Below are 16,097 nucleotides of genomic sequence, written 5' to 3' on the forward strand. Positions count from 1 at the left end.
TCCTTATCTAGTATCATCCTTATCTAGTTTCATCCTTATCTAGTCTCATCTAGTCTCATCCTCATCTAGTCTCACCCTTATCTAATCTCACACTTATCTAGTCTCATCTTTATCTAGTCTCATCTAGTCTCATCCTGATTTAGTCTCAGGGTTAGGTCATCATGGCATACCTCTACCTCCCTTCCCTCAGTCTTACTGAGGTCTAATGTGGGAGTCAGTCTGAAATATTCATGGTGTCACATTAACTTTGCAATATTTGCTGAAAACTGGCAGGATACAACCTGAGCTAGCAGCAACATTACAACCATTCTGCCTGGGCCTGACTATGACACAGTGGCCGGGAGAGATGGAGGGAGGGAGGGAAAGGAAAGGAGAAGAGAGAGACGGTGGGAGGGAGGGAAAGGAAAGCGGGAGAGAGTGAAGGAGAGGGAGAAAGGGGGGTGAGAAGGAGAGGGAGAAAGAGGGAAAGAGTGAAGGAGAGGGAGAAGGGGGGGGAGAGAGTGAAGGAGAGGGAGAAAGGGGGGGGGGGGGAGAAAGACAGAGATAATGGTGGTCATTTATTCAGATGCTGAGTATATAGTGAGGGATGTCATTAAAGCCTAGCAGCAGGTGCTGACATGGAGTATTGAACTGTAGTGTACTGTGTGTATGTGTGCTTGTATCCTAGGTGTGTGTGTGTGTGCATAGGCATTCAAGGAGTGTGTGTGTCTGTAGTGCATGGCTGAGATCAGGAGCTGAGCCCACAGTGCTTTGTTCAGTAGCAATGTGTATTATTCATGTGGCACACACACGCACACACACAATCCTCAGCCTCAAGCTCTACCCCATCACCCCTAAAAAACAAACTCACAAAGATAAACACATACACACAAGCACGTCTTTACCCCCCTTACACACACTCACATCAACACACACAACAAACAGACAAATAGCTACACACAGGCTGACAGCATTTGTATTGATGACAGTGATGGGAACGAAGGAAGAGACAATATCAGTCTGTCAGAGAGAAAAAGCGATGGAGATAAAAACAGAGAGAGGGATGGGGGAGTTTACGGCTTATGATTACAGTCTTCATTGATCCAACCGCTGAGGCCGTCATTCATGTTCACTGAACACAGAACGCCACAGAGAGAGAGAGCAGGGGGAAGAGGGGAGAGGGAGAACATGGGGAGATGGAGCAGGGGAAAGAGGGGGAGAGAGAGAACATGAGGAGATGGAGCAGGGGAAAGAGGGGGGAGAGAGAGAACATGGGGAGAGAGAGCAGTTAAGAGGGGGGGAGAGAGAGAACATGGGGAGAGAGAGCAGGGTTAAGAGGGGGGAGAGAGAGACATGGGGGAGAGAGAGCAGGTTAGAGAGAGGGGGGAGAGAGAGAACATGGGGATAGAGAGCAGGTTTAGAGAGGGGGAGAGAGAGAACATGGGGAGAGAGAGCAGGTTAAGAGGGGGGAGAGAGAGAACGATGGGGAGAGAGAGCAGGGGGAAGAGGGGGAGAGAGAGAACATGGGGAGAGAGAGCAGGGGGAAGGAGGGGGAAAGAGAGAACATGGGGAGATGGAGCAGGTTATAGAAGGGGGGGAGAGAGAGAACATGGGGAGATGGAGGCAGCGGGGAAAGAGGGTGGAGAGAGAGAAACATGGGGAGAGAGAATGTGGGAAGAGGGGGAGGGGAAAGAGGGGGGAGAGAGAGAACATGGGGAGAGAGAGCAGGGGGAAAGAGGGGGAGAGAGAGAACATGGGGAGATGGAGCAGGTTAAGAGGGGGGAGAGAGAGAACATGGGAGATGGAGCAGGTTAAGAGGGGGAGGGAGAACATGGGGAGATGGAGCAGGGGAAAGAGGGGGAGAGAGAGAAAGAAAGAGGGGAAGGGGAGAGAGAGGGAGTAAGAGAGACGGGAAGGGGATAGAGAGGGAGAGAGAGAGGGGAAGTGGAGAGAGACAGGAAGGGGGGGCGAGAGGGAGAAAGAAAGAGGGGAAGGGGAGAGAGAGGGAGTAAGAGAGATGGGAAGGGGATAGAGAGGGAGGGAGAAGAAAGAGGGGAAGGGGAAAGAGGGGGGCGAGAGAGAACATGGGGAGAGAGAGCAGGGGAAAGAGGGGGAGAGAGAGAACATGGGGAGATGGAGCAGGGGGGAAGAGGGGGAGAGAGAGAACATGAGGAGATGGAGCAGGGGAAGAGGGGGAGAGAGAGAACATGGGGAGAGAGAGCAGGTTAAGAGGGGGGAGAGAGAGAACATGGGGAGAGAGAGCAGGTTAAGAGGGGGGAGAGAGAGAGAACATGGGGAGAGAGAGCAGGTTAAGAGGGGGAGAGAGGGGGGGAGAGAGAGAACATGGGGAGAGAGAGCAGGTTAAGAGGGGGGAGAGAGAGAACATGGGGAGAGAGAGCAGGTTAATGAGGGGGGAGAGAGAGAACATGGGGAGAGAGAGCAGGGGGAAGAGGGGGAGAGAGAGAACATGGGGAGAGAGAGCAGGGGGAAGAGGGGAAAGAGAGAACATGGGGAGATGGAGCAGGTTAAGAGGGGGGAGAGAGAGAACATGGGGAGATGGAGCAGGGGAAAGAGGGTGGAGAGAGAGAACATGGGGAGAGAGAATGTGGGAAGAGGGGGAGGGGAAAGAGGGGGGACGACGAGAGCAGGGGGAGAGGGGGAGAGATGAGAACATGGGAGATGGAGCAGGTTAAGAGGGGGGAGGAGAGAGAACATGGGGAGATGGAGCAGGTTAAGAGGGGGAGGGGAGAACATGGGGAGATGGAGCAGGGGAAAGAGGGTGAGAGAGAGAAAGAAAGAGGGGAAGGGGAGAGAGAGGGAGTAAGAGAGACGGGAAGGGGATAGAGAGGGAGAGAGAGAGGGGAAGTGGAGAGAGACAGGAAGGGGGGGCGAGAGGGAGAAAGAAAGAGGGGAAGGGGAGAGAGAGGGAGTAAGAGAGATGGGAAGGGATAGAGAGGGAGGAAGAAAGAGGGGAAGGGGAAAGAGGGGGCGAGAGAGAACATGGGGAGAGAGAGCAGGGGAAAGAGGGGGAGAGAGAGAACATGGGGAGATGGAGCAGGGGGAAGAGGGGGAGAGAGAGCATGGGGAGATGGAGCAGGGGAAGAGGGGGGAGAGAGAGAGAGAAAGAGAGAGAGACAGGAAGGGAGAGAGACAGGAAGGGAGAGAGGAGAAAGAAAGAGGGGAAGGGGAGAGAGAGGGAGAAAGAGATTTGAAGGGATAGAGAGGGAGAAAGAAGAGGGGAAGGGGGGAAGGGGAAAGGGGAAAGAGAGGGAGTAAGAGAGACGGAAGGGGATTAGAGAGGGAGAAAGAGAGACTGGAAGGGGATAGAGAGAGGGAGTAAGAGACGGGAAGGGGAGAGAGAGGGAGAAAGAAAGAGGGGAAGGGAAGAGAGAGAGGGAGAAAGAGACGGGAAGGGGATAGATAGATAGAGAGAGAGAACGAGGGGAAGGGGAGAGAGAGGGAGAAAGAGAGACAGGAAGGGGAGAGAGAGGGAGAAAGAAAGAGGGAAGGGGATAGAGAGGGAGAAAGAAAGAGGGGAAGGGGAGAGAGAGAGGGAGTATGAGAGACGGGAAGGGGATAGAGAGGGAGAAAGAAAGAGGGGAAGGGGATAGAGAGGGAGTATGAGAGACGGGAATGGGATAGTTGTGAGGTCTGGGGTCCGCTCACAAACCAAGACTTCACAAAATGGGACAAACACCAAATTGAGACTCTGCATGCAGAATTCTGCAAAAATATCCACCGTGTACAACGTAGAACACCAAATAATGCATGCAGAGCAGAATTAGGCCGATACCCACTAATGATCAAAATCCAGAAGAGCTGTTAAATTCTACAACCACCTAAAAGGAAGCGATTCCCAAACCTTCCATAACAAAGCCATCACCTACAGAGAGATGAACCTGGAGAAGAGTCCCCTAAGCAAGCTGGTCCTGGGGCTCTGTTCACAAACACAAACACACCCCACATTGCCCCAGGACAGCAGCACAATTAGACCCAAATCATGAGAAAACAAAAAGATAATTACTTGACACATTGGAAAGAATTAACAAAAAAACAGAGCTAACTAGAATGCTATTTGGCCCTAAACAGAGAGTACACAGTGGCAGAATACCTGTCCACTGTGACTGACCCAAAATTAAGGAAAGCTTTGACTATGTACAGACTTTGTGAGCATAGCCTTGCTATTGAGAAAGGCCGCCGTAGACAGACCTGGCTCTCAAGAGAAGACAGGCTATGTGCTCACTGCCCACAAAATGAGGTGGAAACTGAGCTGCACTTCCTAACCTCCTGTCCAACGTATGACCATATTAGAGATACATATATCCCTCAAATTACATAGATCCACAAAGAATTCGAAAACAAATCCAATTTTGATAAACTCCCATATCTACTGGGTGAAATTCCACAGTGTGCCATCACAGCAGCAAGATGTGTGACCTGTTGTCACAAGAAAAGGGCAACCAGTGAAGAACAAACACCATTCTAAATACAACCCATATTTATGCTTATTTATTTTCCCTTGTGTACTTTAACCATTTGTACATTGTTACAACACTGTATATATATAATATGACATTTGTAATGTCTTTATTGTTTTGAAACGTCTGTATGTGTGATGTTTACTGTTAATTTTTATTGTTTATTTCACTTTTGTATAATATCTACCTCACTTGCTTTGGCAATGTTAACCCATGCCAATAAAGCCCCTTGATTTGAATTGAGAGAGAGAGAGATAAAGGGAAGGGGAGAGAGAGAGAGAGATAAAGGGAAGGGGAGAGAGAGAGATAAAGGGAAGGGGAGAGAGAGAGAGAGAGATAAAGGGAAGGGGAGAGAGAGAAAGAGAGAGATAAAGGGAAGGGGAGAGAGAGAAAGAGAGAGATAAAGGGAAGGGGAGAGAGAGAAAGAGAGAGATAAAGGGAAGGGGAGAGAGAGAGAGATAAAGGGAAGGGGAGACAGAGAGAGATATAAAGGGAAGGGGAGAGAGAGAGAGAGATAAAGGGAAGGGGAGAGAGAGAGAGAGATAAAGGGAAGGGGAGAGAGAGAGAGAGATAAAGGGAAGGGGAGACAGAGAGAGAGATAAAGGGAAGGGGGGAGAGAGAGATAAAGGGAAGGGGAGACAGAGAGAGATAAAGGGAAGGGGAGAGAGAGAGAGATAAAGGGAAGGGGAGACAGAGAGAGTTGTTGTGGTGTGTCTCCTGCAGCAGTATTTATCCTCCACTTTGTGTGGTATTGTGACAGCTCTGCCAAAACCAAGCCACTCCAGTGATATGACAACAACCTGAGAGGGAGTGGGAGTGGGAGTGGGGTAAGGACTGGGAAAGAGAAAGAGTCGGAGGAAAAGTGAGATGGAGGAGGAGAGAAATAGACAGTAGAGGAGAGAGGGAGAGACAGTAAGACTACTTGACTCATTGATATGATATCAGCTCCTGAGCCAGGGAGAGACTAGAGCTGTGCTGACATGTTCCAGCAGGCAGAGAGGAATACCATCATGCCTCATAGACTCCCAGCTTTATACTGAGCACAATGTTATGGAGCAGACTAACATACAGCTTCATCACAAGGCCTCCCCATTAAACAGGTTCAGCTATATCCTTTCTTCTTGTTTGTTGTTGTTGTTGTTGTTGTTATCACCATAGAAAGCGTTTGATGGCCATGTCTGTGAACCAATTATTTATTTATTTTCAGGCAGCCTGGGGGCGGATACTGAAGAGCGGCTGGTGGAGCACCTGCTAAACCCCGCCCACTATAACAAACTGATCCGCCCAGCGACCAATGGTTCTGAGCTGGTGACAGTTCAGCTGATGGTGTCCCTGGCCCAGCTCATCAGTGTGGTGAGTATGTGTCTGTGTGTGGGGTGGCCCATGCTCTGTCTCTAACCCACCCACCTCAGAACATAATAATGTCTCTAACCCACCCCAATAACGTTGCTGTGTTCCTCTTTCTATTGCAGCACGAGAGAGAGCAGGTCATGACCACCAACGTATGGCTCACACAGGTCAGTTACACTCTGTCTTCACCTCTCTCTCCTTATCCCTCTGTCTTCACCTCTCTCTCCTTATCCCTCTGTCTTCACCTCATCTCTCCTTATCTGTCTGTCTTCACCTCATCTCTCCTTACGTCTCTGTCTTCACCTCTCTCTCCTTATCTCTCTGTCTTCACCTCATCTCTCCTTATCTCTCTGTCTTCACACTCTCTCTCCTTAATCCTCTGTCTTCACCTCTCTCTCCTTATCACTCTGTCTTCACCTCTCTCTCCTTATCCCTCTGTCTTCACCTCATCTCTCCTTATCTCTCTGTCTTCACCTCTTCTCTCCTTATCTCTCTGTCTTCACCTCTCTCTCCTTATCACTCTGTCTTCACCTCCTCTCTCCTTATCTCTCTGTCTTCACATCATCTCTCCTTATCCCTCTGTATTCACCTCTCTCGCCTTATCCCTCTGTCTTCACCACTCTCTCCTTATCCCTCTGTCTTCACCTCATCTCTCCTTATCTCTCTGTCTTCACCTCATCTCTCCTTATCCTCTGTCTTCACCTCTCTCTCCTTATCCCTCTGTCTTCACGTCTCTCTCCTTTTCTCACTGTCTTCACCTCACTCTCCTTATCCCTCTGTCTACACCTCTCTCTCCTTATCCCTCGGTCTTCACCTCCTCTCTCCTTATCCCTCTGGCTTCAACCTCTCTCTCCTTATCCCTCTGTCTTCACACCACTCTCTCCTTATCCTTCTGTCTTCACCTCTCTCTCCTTATCCCTCTGTCTTTACCCTCTCTCTCTCCGTATCCCTCTGTCTTCACCTTCTCTCTCCTTAATCCCTCTGTTTTCACCTCTCTCTCCTAATCCCTCTGTTTCACATCTCTCTTCCTTATCCCTCTGTCTTCACCTCTCTCTCCTTATCAGTCTGTCCTTCAACCTCTCTCTCCCTTATCCCTCTGTCTTCACCTCTCTCTCCTTATCCCTCTGTCTTCACCTCTCTCTCCTTATCTCACTGTCTTCACCTCTCTCTCCTTATCTCACTGTCTTCACCTCTCTCTCCTTATCATTCTGTCTTCACCTCCTCTCTCCTTTTCCTTCTGTCTCACCTCTCTCTTCCTTATCACACTGTCTTCACCTCTCTCTCCTTATCTCACTGTCTTCACTCATCTCTCCTTAAGCCCTCTGTCTTCACCTCTCTCTCCTCATCCCTCTATCTTCACTTCTCTCTCCTTATCTCTCTATCTTCACCTCATCTATCCTTAAGCCCTCTGTCTTCACCTCTCTCTCCTTATCCCTCTGTCTTCACCCCTCTATCCTTATCTCTCTGTCTTCACCTCATCTCTCATTAAGCCCTCTGTCTTCACCTCTCTCTCCTTATCCCTCTGTCTTCACCTCTCTCTCCTTATCTCACTGTCTTCACCTCTCTCTCCTTATCACTCTGTCTTCACCTCTCTCTCCTTATCCCTCTGTATTCACCTCTCTCTCCTTATCTCACTGTCTTCACCTCTCTCTCCTTATCCCTCTGTCTTCACTTTCTCTCGTTATCCCTCTGTCTTCACCTCATCTCTCCTTATCTCTCTGTCTTCACCTCATCTCTCCTTACACCCTCTGTCTTCACCTCTCTCTCCTTATCTCTCTATCTTCACCTCATCTCTCCTTATGTCTCTGTCTTCACCTCTCTCTCCTTATCTCTCTGTCTTCACCTCATCTCTCCTTATCTCTCTGTCTTCACCTCCTCTCTCCTTAATCCTCTGTCTTCACCTCTCTCTCCTTATCACTCTGTCTTCACCTCTCTCTCCTTATCCCTCTGTCTTCACCTCTCTCTCCTTATCCCTCTGTCTTCACTTCTCTCTCCTTATCTCACTGTCTTCACCTCTCTCTCCCGACTTATCCCTCTGTCTTCACCTCTCTCTCCTTATCACTCTGTCTTCACCTCTCTCTCCTTATCCCTCTGTCTTCACCTCTCTCTCCTTATCCCTCTGTCTTCACTTCTCTCTCCTTATCTCACTGTCTTCACCTCTCTCTCAGACTTATCCCTCTGTCTTCACCTCTCTCTCCTTATCTCTCTGTCTTCACCTCTCTCTCCTTATCTCTCTGTCTCACCTCCTCTCTCCTTATCCCTCTGTCTTCACCTCTCTCCTCCTTATCACTATGTCTTCACACCTCTCTCCTCCTTATCTATCTGTCTACAACTCTCTCCCCTTATCGCACTTCCTTCACCCTCTTTCTCCTTATCCCTCTGTCTTCACCTCTCTCTCCTTATCCCTCGGTCTTCACCTCCTCTCTCCTCATCCCTCGGCCTTCACCTCTCTCTCCTTATCTCTCTGTCTTCACCTCCTCTCTCCTTATCTCTCTGTCTTCACATCATCTATCCTTATCCCTCTGTCTTCACCTCTCTCGCCTTATCCCTCTGTCTTCACCTCTCTCTCCTTATCCCTCTGTCTTCACCTCATCTCTCCTTATCTCTCTGTCTTCACCTCATCTCTCCTTATCCCTCTGTCTTCACCTCTCTCTCCTTATCCCTCTGTCTTCACGTCTCTCTCCTTTTCTCACTGTCTTCACCTCACTCTCCTTATCCCTCTGTCTTCACCTCTCTCTCCTTATCCCTCGGTCTTCACCTCCTCTCTCCTTATCCCTCTGGCTTCACCTCTCTCTCCTTATCTCTCTGTCTTCACCTCATCTCTCCTTATCTCTCTGTCTTCACCTCTCTCTCCTTAATCCTCTGTCTTCACCTCTCTCTCCTTATCACTCTGTCTTCACCTCTCTCTCCTTATCCCTCTGTCTTCACCTCATCTCTCCTTATCTCTCTGTCTTCACCTCTCTCTCCTTATACTCTGTCTTCACCTCTCTCTCTTTATCCCTCTGTCTTCACCTCATCTCTCCTTATCTCTCTGTCTTCACCTCCTCTCTCCGTATCTCTCTGTCTTCACATCATCTCTCCTTATCCCTCTGTATTCACCCTCTCGCCTTATCCCTCTGTCTTCACCACTCTCTCCTTATCCCTCTGTCTTCACCTCATCTCTCCTTATCTCTCTGTCTTCACCTCATCTCTCCTTATCCCTCTGTCTTCACCTCTCTCTCCTTATCCCTCTGTCTTCACGTCTCTCTCCTTTTCTCACTGTCTTCACCTCACTCTCCTTATCCCTCTGTCTACACCTCTCTCTCCTTATCCCTCGGTCTTCACCTCACTCTCCTTATCCCTCTATCTACACCTCTCTCTCCTTATCCCTCGGTCTTCACCTCCTCTCTCCTTATCCCTCTGGCTTCACCTCTCTCTCCTTTATCCCTCTGTCTTCACCTCTCTCGCCTTATCCCTCTGTCTTCACCTCTCTCTCCTTATCCCTCTGTCTTCACCTCATCTCTCCTTATCTCTCTGTCTTCACCTCATCTCTCCTTATCCCTCTGTCTCACCTCTCTCTCCTTATCTCTCTGTCTTCACCTCTCTCTCCTTAATCCTCTGTCTTCACCTCTCTCTCCTTATCACTCTGTCTTCACCTCTCTCTCCTTATCCCTCTGTCTTCACCTCTCTCTCCTTATCCCTCTGTCTTCACCCTCATCTCTCCTTATCTCTCTGTCTTCACCTCATCTCTCCTTATCCCTCTGTCTTCACCTCTCTCTCCTTATCTCTCTGTCTTCACCTCTCTCTCCTTAATCCTCTGTTCTTCACCTCATCTCTCCTTATCACTCTGTCTTCACCTCTCTCTCCTTATCCCTCTGTCTTCAACCTCTCTCTCCTTATCTCTCTGTCTTCACCTCTCTCTCCTTATCACTCTGTCTTCACCTCTCTCTCCTTATCACTCTGTCTTCACATCTCTCTCTTTATCCCTCTGTCTTCACCTCATCTCTCCTTATCCCTCTGTCTTCACCTCTCTCTCCTTATCTCTCTGTCTTCACCTCTCTCTCCTTATCTCTCTGTCTTCACCTCTCTCTCCTTATCTCTCTGTCTTCACCTCTCTCTCTTTATCCCTCTGTCTTCACCTCCTCTCTCCTTATCCCTCTGTCTTCACCTCTCTTTCCTTATCACTATGTCTTCACCTCTCTCTCCTTATCTATCTGTCTACAACTCTCTCTCCTTATCGCACTTCCTTCACCTCTTTCTCCTTATCCCTCTGTCTTCACCTCTCTCTCCTTATCCCTCGGTCTTCACCTCCTCTCTCCTCATCCCTCGGCCTTCACCTCTCTCTCCTTATCTCTCTGTCTTCACCTCCTCTCTCCTTATCTCTCTGTCTTCACATCATCTATCCTTATCCCTCTGTCTTCACCTCTCTCGCCTTATCCCTCTGTCTTCACCTCTCTCTCCTTATCCCTCTGTCTTCACCTCATCTCTCCTTATCTCTCTGTCTTCACCTCATCTCTCCTTATCCCTCTGTCTTCACCTCTCTCTCCTTATCCCTCTGTCTTCACGTCTCTCTCCTTTTCTCACTGTCTTCACCTCACTCTCCTTATCCCTCTGTCTTCACCTCTCTCTCTCCTTATCCCTCGGTCTTCACCTCCTCTCTCCTTATCCCTCTGGCTTCACCTCTCTCTCCTTATCTCTCTGTCTTCACCTCATCTCTCCTTATCTCTCTGTCTTCACCTCTCTCTCCTTAATCCTCTGTCTTCACCTCTCTCTCCTTATCACTCTGTCTTCACCTCTCTCTCCTTATCCCTCTGTCTTCACCTCATCTCTCCTTATCTCTCTGTCTTCACCTCTCTCTCCTTATCTCTCTGTCTTCACCTCTCTCTCCTTATCACTCTGTCTTCACCTCTCTCTCTTTATCCCTCTGTCTTCACCTCATCTCTCCTTATCTCTCTGTCTTCACCTCCTCTCTCCTTATCTCTCTGTCTTCACATCATCTCTCCTTATCCCTCTGTATCACCTCTCTCGCCTTATCCCTCTGTCTTCACCACTCTCTCCTTATCCCTCTGTCTTCACCTCATCTCTCCTTATCTCTCTGTCTTCACCTCATCTCTCCTTATCCCTCTGTCTTCACCTCTCTCTCCTTATCCCTCTGTCTTCACGTCTCTCTCCTTTTCTCACTGTCTTCACCTCACTCTCCTTATCCCTCTGTCATACACCTCTCTCTCCTTATCCCTCGGTCTTCACCTCACTCTCCTTATCCCTCTGTCTACACCTCTCTCTCCTTATCCCTCAGTCTTCACCTCCTCTCTCCTTATCCCTCTGGCTTCACCTCTCTCTCCTTATCCCTCTGTCTTCACCTCTCTCGCCTTATCCCTCTGTCTTCACCTCTCTCTCCTTATCCCTCTGTCTTCACCTCATCTCTCCTTATCTCTCTGTCTTCACCTCATCTCTCCTTATCCCTCTGTCTTCACCTCTCTCTCCTTATCCCTCTGTCTTCACGTCTCTCTACTTTTCTCACTGTCTTCACCTCCCTCTCCTTATCCCTCTGTCTTCACCTCTCTCTCCTTATCCCTCGGTCTTCACCTCCTCTCTCCTTATCCCTCTGGCTTCACCTCTCTCTCCTTATCTCTCTGTCTTCACCTCATCTCTCCTTATCTCTCTGTCTTCACCTCTCTCTCCTTAATCCTCTGTCTTCACCTCTCTCTCCTTATCACTCTGTCTTCACCTCTCTCTCCTTATCCCTCTGTCTTCACCTCATCTCTCCTTATCTCTCTGTCTTCACCTCTCTCTCCTTATCTCTCTGTCTTCACCTCTCTCTCCTTATCACTCTGTCTTCACCTCTCTCTCTTTATCCCTCTGTCTTCACCTCATCTCTCCTTATCTCTCTGTCTTCACCTCCTCTCTCCTTATCTCTCTGTCTTCACATCATCTCTCCTTATCCCTCTGTATTCACCTCTCTCGCCTTATCCCTCTGTCTTCACCACTCTCTCCTTATCCCTCTGTCTTCACCTCATCTCTCCTTATCTCTCTGTCTTCACCTCATCTCTCCTTATCCCTCTGTCTTCACCTCTCTCTCCTTATCCCTCTGTCTTCACGTCTCTCTCCTTTTCTCACTGTCTTCACCTCACTCTCCTTATCCCTCTGTCTACACCTCTCTCTCCTTATCCCTCGGTCTTCACCTCCTCTCTCCTTATCCCTCTGGCTTCACCTCTCTCTCCTTATCCCTCTGTCTTCACCACTCTCTCCTTATCCTTCTGTCTTCACCTCTCTCTCCTTATCCCTCTGTCTTCACCTCTCTCTCCGTATCCCTCTGTCTTCACCTCTCTCTCCTTATCCCTCTGTTTTCACCTCTCTCTCCTTATCTATCTGTCTACAACTCTCTCTCCTTATCGCACTTCCTTCACCTCTTTCTCCTTATCCCTCTGTCTTCACCTCTCTCTCCTTATCCCTCGGTCTTCACCTCCTCTCTCCTCATCCCTCGGCCTTCACCTCTCTCTCCTTATCTCTCTGTCTTCACATCATCTATCCTTATCCCTCTGTCTTCACCTCTCTCGCCTTATCCCTCTGTCTTCACCTCTCTCTCCTTATCCCTCTGTCTTCACCTCATCTCTCCTTATCTCTCTGTCTTCACCTCATCTCTCCTTATCCCTCTGTCTTCACCTCTCTCTCCTTATCCCTCTGTCTTCACGTCTCTCTCCTTTTCTCACTGTCTTCACCTCACTCTCCTTATCCCTCTGTCTTCACCTCTCTCTCCTTATCCCTCGGTCTTCACCTCCTCTCTCCTTATCCCTCTGGCTTCACCTCTCTCTCCTTATCTCTCTGTCTTCACCTCATCTCTCCTTATCTCTCTGTCTTCACCTCTCTCTCCTTAATCCTCTGTCTTCACCTCTCTCTCCTTATCACTCTGTCTTCACCTCTCTCTCCTTATCCCTCTGTCTTCACCTCATCTCTCCTTATCTCTCTGTCTTCACCTCTCTCTCCTTATCACTCTGTCTTCACCTCTCTCTCTTTATCCCTCTGTCTTCACCTCATCTCTCCTTATCTCTCTGTCTTCACCTCCTCTCTCCGTATCTCTCTGTCTTCACATCATCTCTCCTTATCCCTCTGTATTCACCTCTCTCGCCTTATCCCTCTGTCTTCACCACTCTCTCCTTATCCCTCTGTCTTCACCTCATCTCTCCTTATCTCTCTGTCTTCACCTCATCTCTCCTTATCCCTCTGTCTTCACCTCTCTCTCCTTATCCCTCTGTCTTCACGTCTCTCTCCTTTTCTCACTGTCTTCACCTCACTCTCCTTATCCCTCTGTCTACACCTCTCTCTCCTTATCCCTCGGTCTTCACCTCACTCTCCTTATCCCTCTATCTACACCTCTCTCTCCTTATCCCTCGGTCTTCACCTCCTCTCTCCTTATCCCTCTGGCTTCACCTCTCTCTCCTTATCCCTCTGTCTTCACCTCTCTCGCCTTATCCCTCTGTCTTCACCTCTCTCTCCTTATCCCTCTGTCTTCACCTCATCTCTCCTTATCTCTCTGTCTTCACCTCATCTCTCCTTATCCCTCTGTCTTCACCTCTCTCTCCTTATCTCTCTGTCTTCACCTCTCTCTCCTTAATCCTCTGTCTTCACCTCTCTCTCCTTATCACTCTGTCTTCACCTCTCTCTCCTTATCCCTCTGTCTTCACCTCTCTCTCCTTATCCCTCTGTCTTCACCTCATCTCTCCTTATCTCTCTGTCTTCACCTCATCTCTCCTTATCCCTCTGTCTTCACCTCTCTCTCCTTATCTCTCTGTCTTCACCTCTCTCTCCTTAATCCTCTGTCTTCACCTCTCTCTCCTTATCACTCTGTCTTCACCTCTCTCTCCTTATCCCTCTGTCTTCACCTCTCTCTCCTTATCTCTCTGTCTTCACCTCTCTCTCCTTATCACTCTGTCTTCACCTCTCTCTCCTTATCACTCTGTCTTCACATCTCTCTCTTTATCCCTCTGTCTTCACCTCATCTCTCCTTATCCCTCTGTCTTCACCTCTCTCTCCTTATCTCTCTGTCTTCACCTCTCTCTCCTTATCTCTCTGTCTTCACCTCTCTCTCTTTATCCCTCTGTCTTCACCTCCTCTCTCCTTATCCCTCTGTCTTCACCTCTCTCTCCTTATCACTATGTCTTCACCTCTCTCTCCTTATCTATCTGTCTACAACTCTCTCTCCTTATCGCACTTCCTTCACCTCTTTCTCCTTATCCCTCTGTCTTCACCTCTCTCTCCTTATCCCTCGGTCTTCACCTCCTCTCTCCTCATCCCTCGGCCTTCACCTCTCTCTCCTTATCTCTCTGTCTTCACCTCCTCTCTCCTTATCTCTCTGTCTTCACATCATCTATCCTTATCCCTCTGTCTTCACCTCTCTCGCCTTATCCCTCTGTCTTCACCTCTCTCTCCTTATCCCTCTGTCTTCACCTCATCTCTCCTTATCTCTCTGTCTTCACCTCATCTCTCCTTATCCCTCTGTCTTCACCTCTCTCTCCTTATCCCTCTGTCTTCACGTCTCTCTCCTTTTCTCACTGTCTTCACCTCACTCTCCTTATCCCTCTGTCTTCACCTCTCTCTCCTTATCCCTCGGTCTTCACCTCCTCTCTCCTTATCCCTCTGGCTTCACCTCTCTCTCCTTATCTCTCTGTCTTCACCTCATCTCTCCTTATCTCTCTGTCTTCACCTCTCTCTCCTTAATCCTCTGTCTTCACCTCTCTCTCCTTATCACTCTGTCTTCACCTCTCTCTCCTTATCCCTCTGTCTTCACCTCATCTCTCCTTATCTCTCTGTCTTCACCTCTCTCTCCTTATCTCTCTGTCTTCACCTCTCTCTCCTTATCACTCTGTCTTCACCTCTCTCTCTTTATCCCTCTGTCTTCACCTCATCTCTCCTTATCTCTCTGTCTTCACCTCCTCTCTCCTTATCTCTCTGTCTTCACATCATCTCTCCTTATCCCTCTGTATTCACCTCTCTCGCCTTATCCCTCTGTCTTCACCACTCTCTCCTTATCCCTCTGTCTTCACCTCATCTCTCCTTATCTCTCTGTCTTCACCTCATCTCTCCTTATCCCTCTGTCTTCACCTCTCTCTCCTTATCCCTCTGTCTTCACGTCTCTCTCCTTTTCTCACTGTCTTCACCTCACTCTCCTTATCCCTCTGTCTACACCTCTCTCTCCTTATCCCTCGGTCTTCACCTCACTCTCCTTATCCCTCTGTCTACACCTCTCTCTCCTTATCCCTCGGTCTTCACCTCCTCTCTCCTTATCCCTCTGGCTTCACCTCTCTCTCCTTATCCCTCTGTCTTCACCTCTCTCGCCTTATCCCTCTGTCTTCACCTCTCTCTCCTTATCCCTCTGTCTTCACCTCATCTCTCCTTATCTCTCTGTCTTCACCTCATCTCTCCTTATCCCTCTGTCTTCACCTCTCTCTCCTTATCCCTCTGTCTTCACGTCTCTCTACTTTTCTCACTGTCTCACCTCCCTCTCCTTATCCCTCTGTCTTCACCTCTCTCTCCTTATCCCTCGGTCTTCACCTCCTCTCTCCTTATCCCTCTGGCTTCACCTCTCTCTCCTTATCTCTCTGTCTTCACCTCATCTCTCCTTATCTCTCTGTCTTCACCTCTCTCTCCTTAATCCTCTGTCTTCACCTCTCTCTCCTTATCACTCTGTCTTCACCTCTCTCTCCTTATCCCTCTGTCTTCACCTCATCTCTCCTTATCTCTCTGTCTTCACCTCTCTCTCCTTATCTCTCTGTCTTCACCTCTCTCTCCTTATCACTCTGTCTTCACCTCTCTCTCTTATATCCCTCTGTCTTCACCTCATCTCTCCTTATCTCTCTGTCTTCACCTCCTCTCTCCTTATCTCTCTGTTCTTCACATCTAATCTCTCCTTATCCCTCTTGTATTCACCTCTCTCGCCTTATCCCGCTGTCTTCACCACTCTCTCCTTATCCCTCTGTCTTCACCTCATCTCTCCTTATCTCTCTGTCTTCACCTCATCTCTCCTTATTCCCTCTGTCTTCACCTCTCTCTCCTTATCCCTCTGTCTTCACGTCTCTCTCCTTTTCTCACTGTCTTCACCTCACTCTCCTTATCCCTTCTGTCTACATCCCTCTCTCTCCTTATCCTTCGGTCTTCACCTCCCTCTCTCCTTAGCCCTCTGGCTTCACCTCTCTCCTCCTTATCCCTTCTGTCTTCACCACCTTCACTCTCCTTAATCCTTCTGTCTTCAACCCTCTCATCTCCTTCTCCCTCTGTCCTTCACCTCTCTCCTCTCCGTATCCCGCTGTCTTCACC

The 16,097-nt window shown here is 49.0% G+C and overlaps 1 protein-coding gene across 1 annotated transcript in view; it reads left to right on the forward strand.

The window, feature by feature from the left end:
* LOC109885770 (neuronal acetylcholine receptor subunit beta-2-like) overlaps positions 1-16,097 on the forward strand; it is a 51,047-nt gene that overhangs the window by 17,977 nt on the left and 16,973 nt on the right. Inside the window, exons 2-3 of the mRNA XM_031837216.1 lie at positions 5,665-5,810; positions 5,930-5,974. Coding sequence (XP_031693076.1) covers positions 5,665-5,810; positions 5,930-5,974 — 191 coding nt within the window. The remainder of the gene's footprint in view (positions 1-5,664; positions 5,811-5,929; positions 5,975-16,097) is intronic.

The sequence above is a fragment of the Oncorhynchus kisutch genome, linkage group LG2, assembly GCF_002021735.2.
Source record: "Oncorhynchus kisutch isolate 150728-3 linkage group LG2, Okis_V2, whole genome shotgun sequence".
Classification (NCBI taxonomy): domain Eukaryota; kingdom Metazoa; phylum Chordata; class Actinopteri; order Salmoniformes; family Salmonidae; genus Oncorhynchus; species Oncorhynchus kisutch.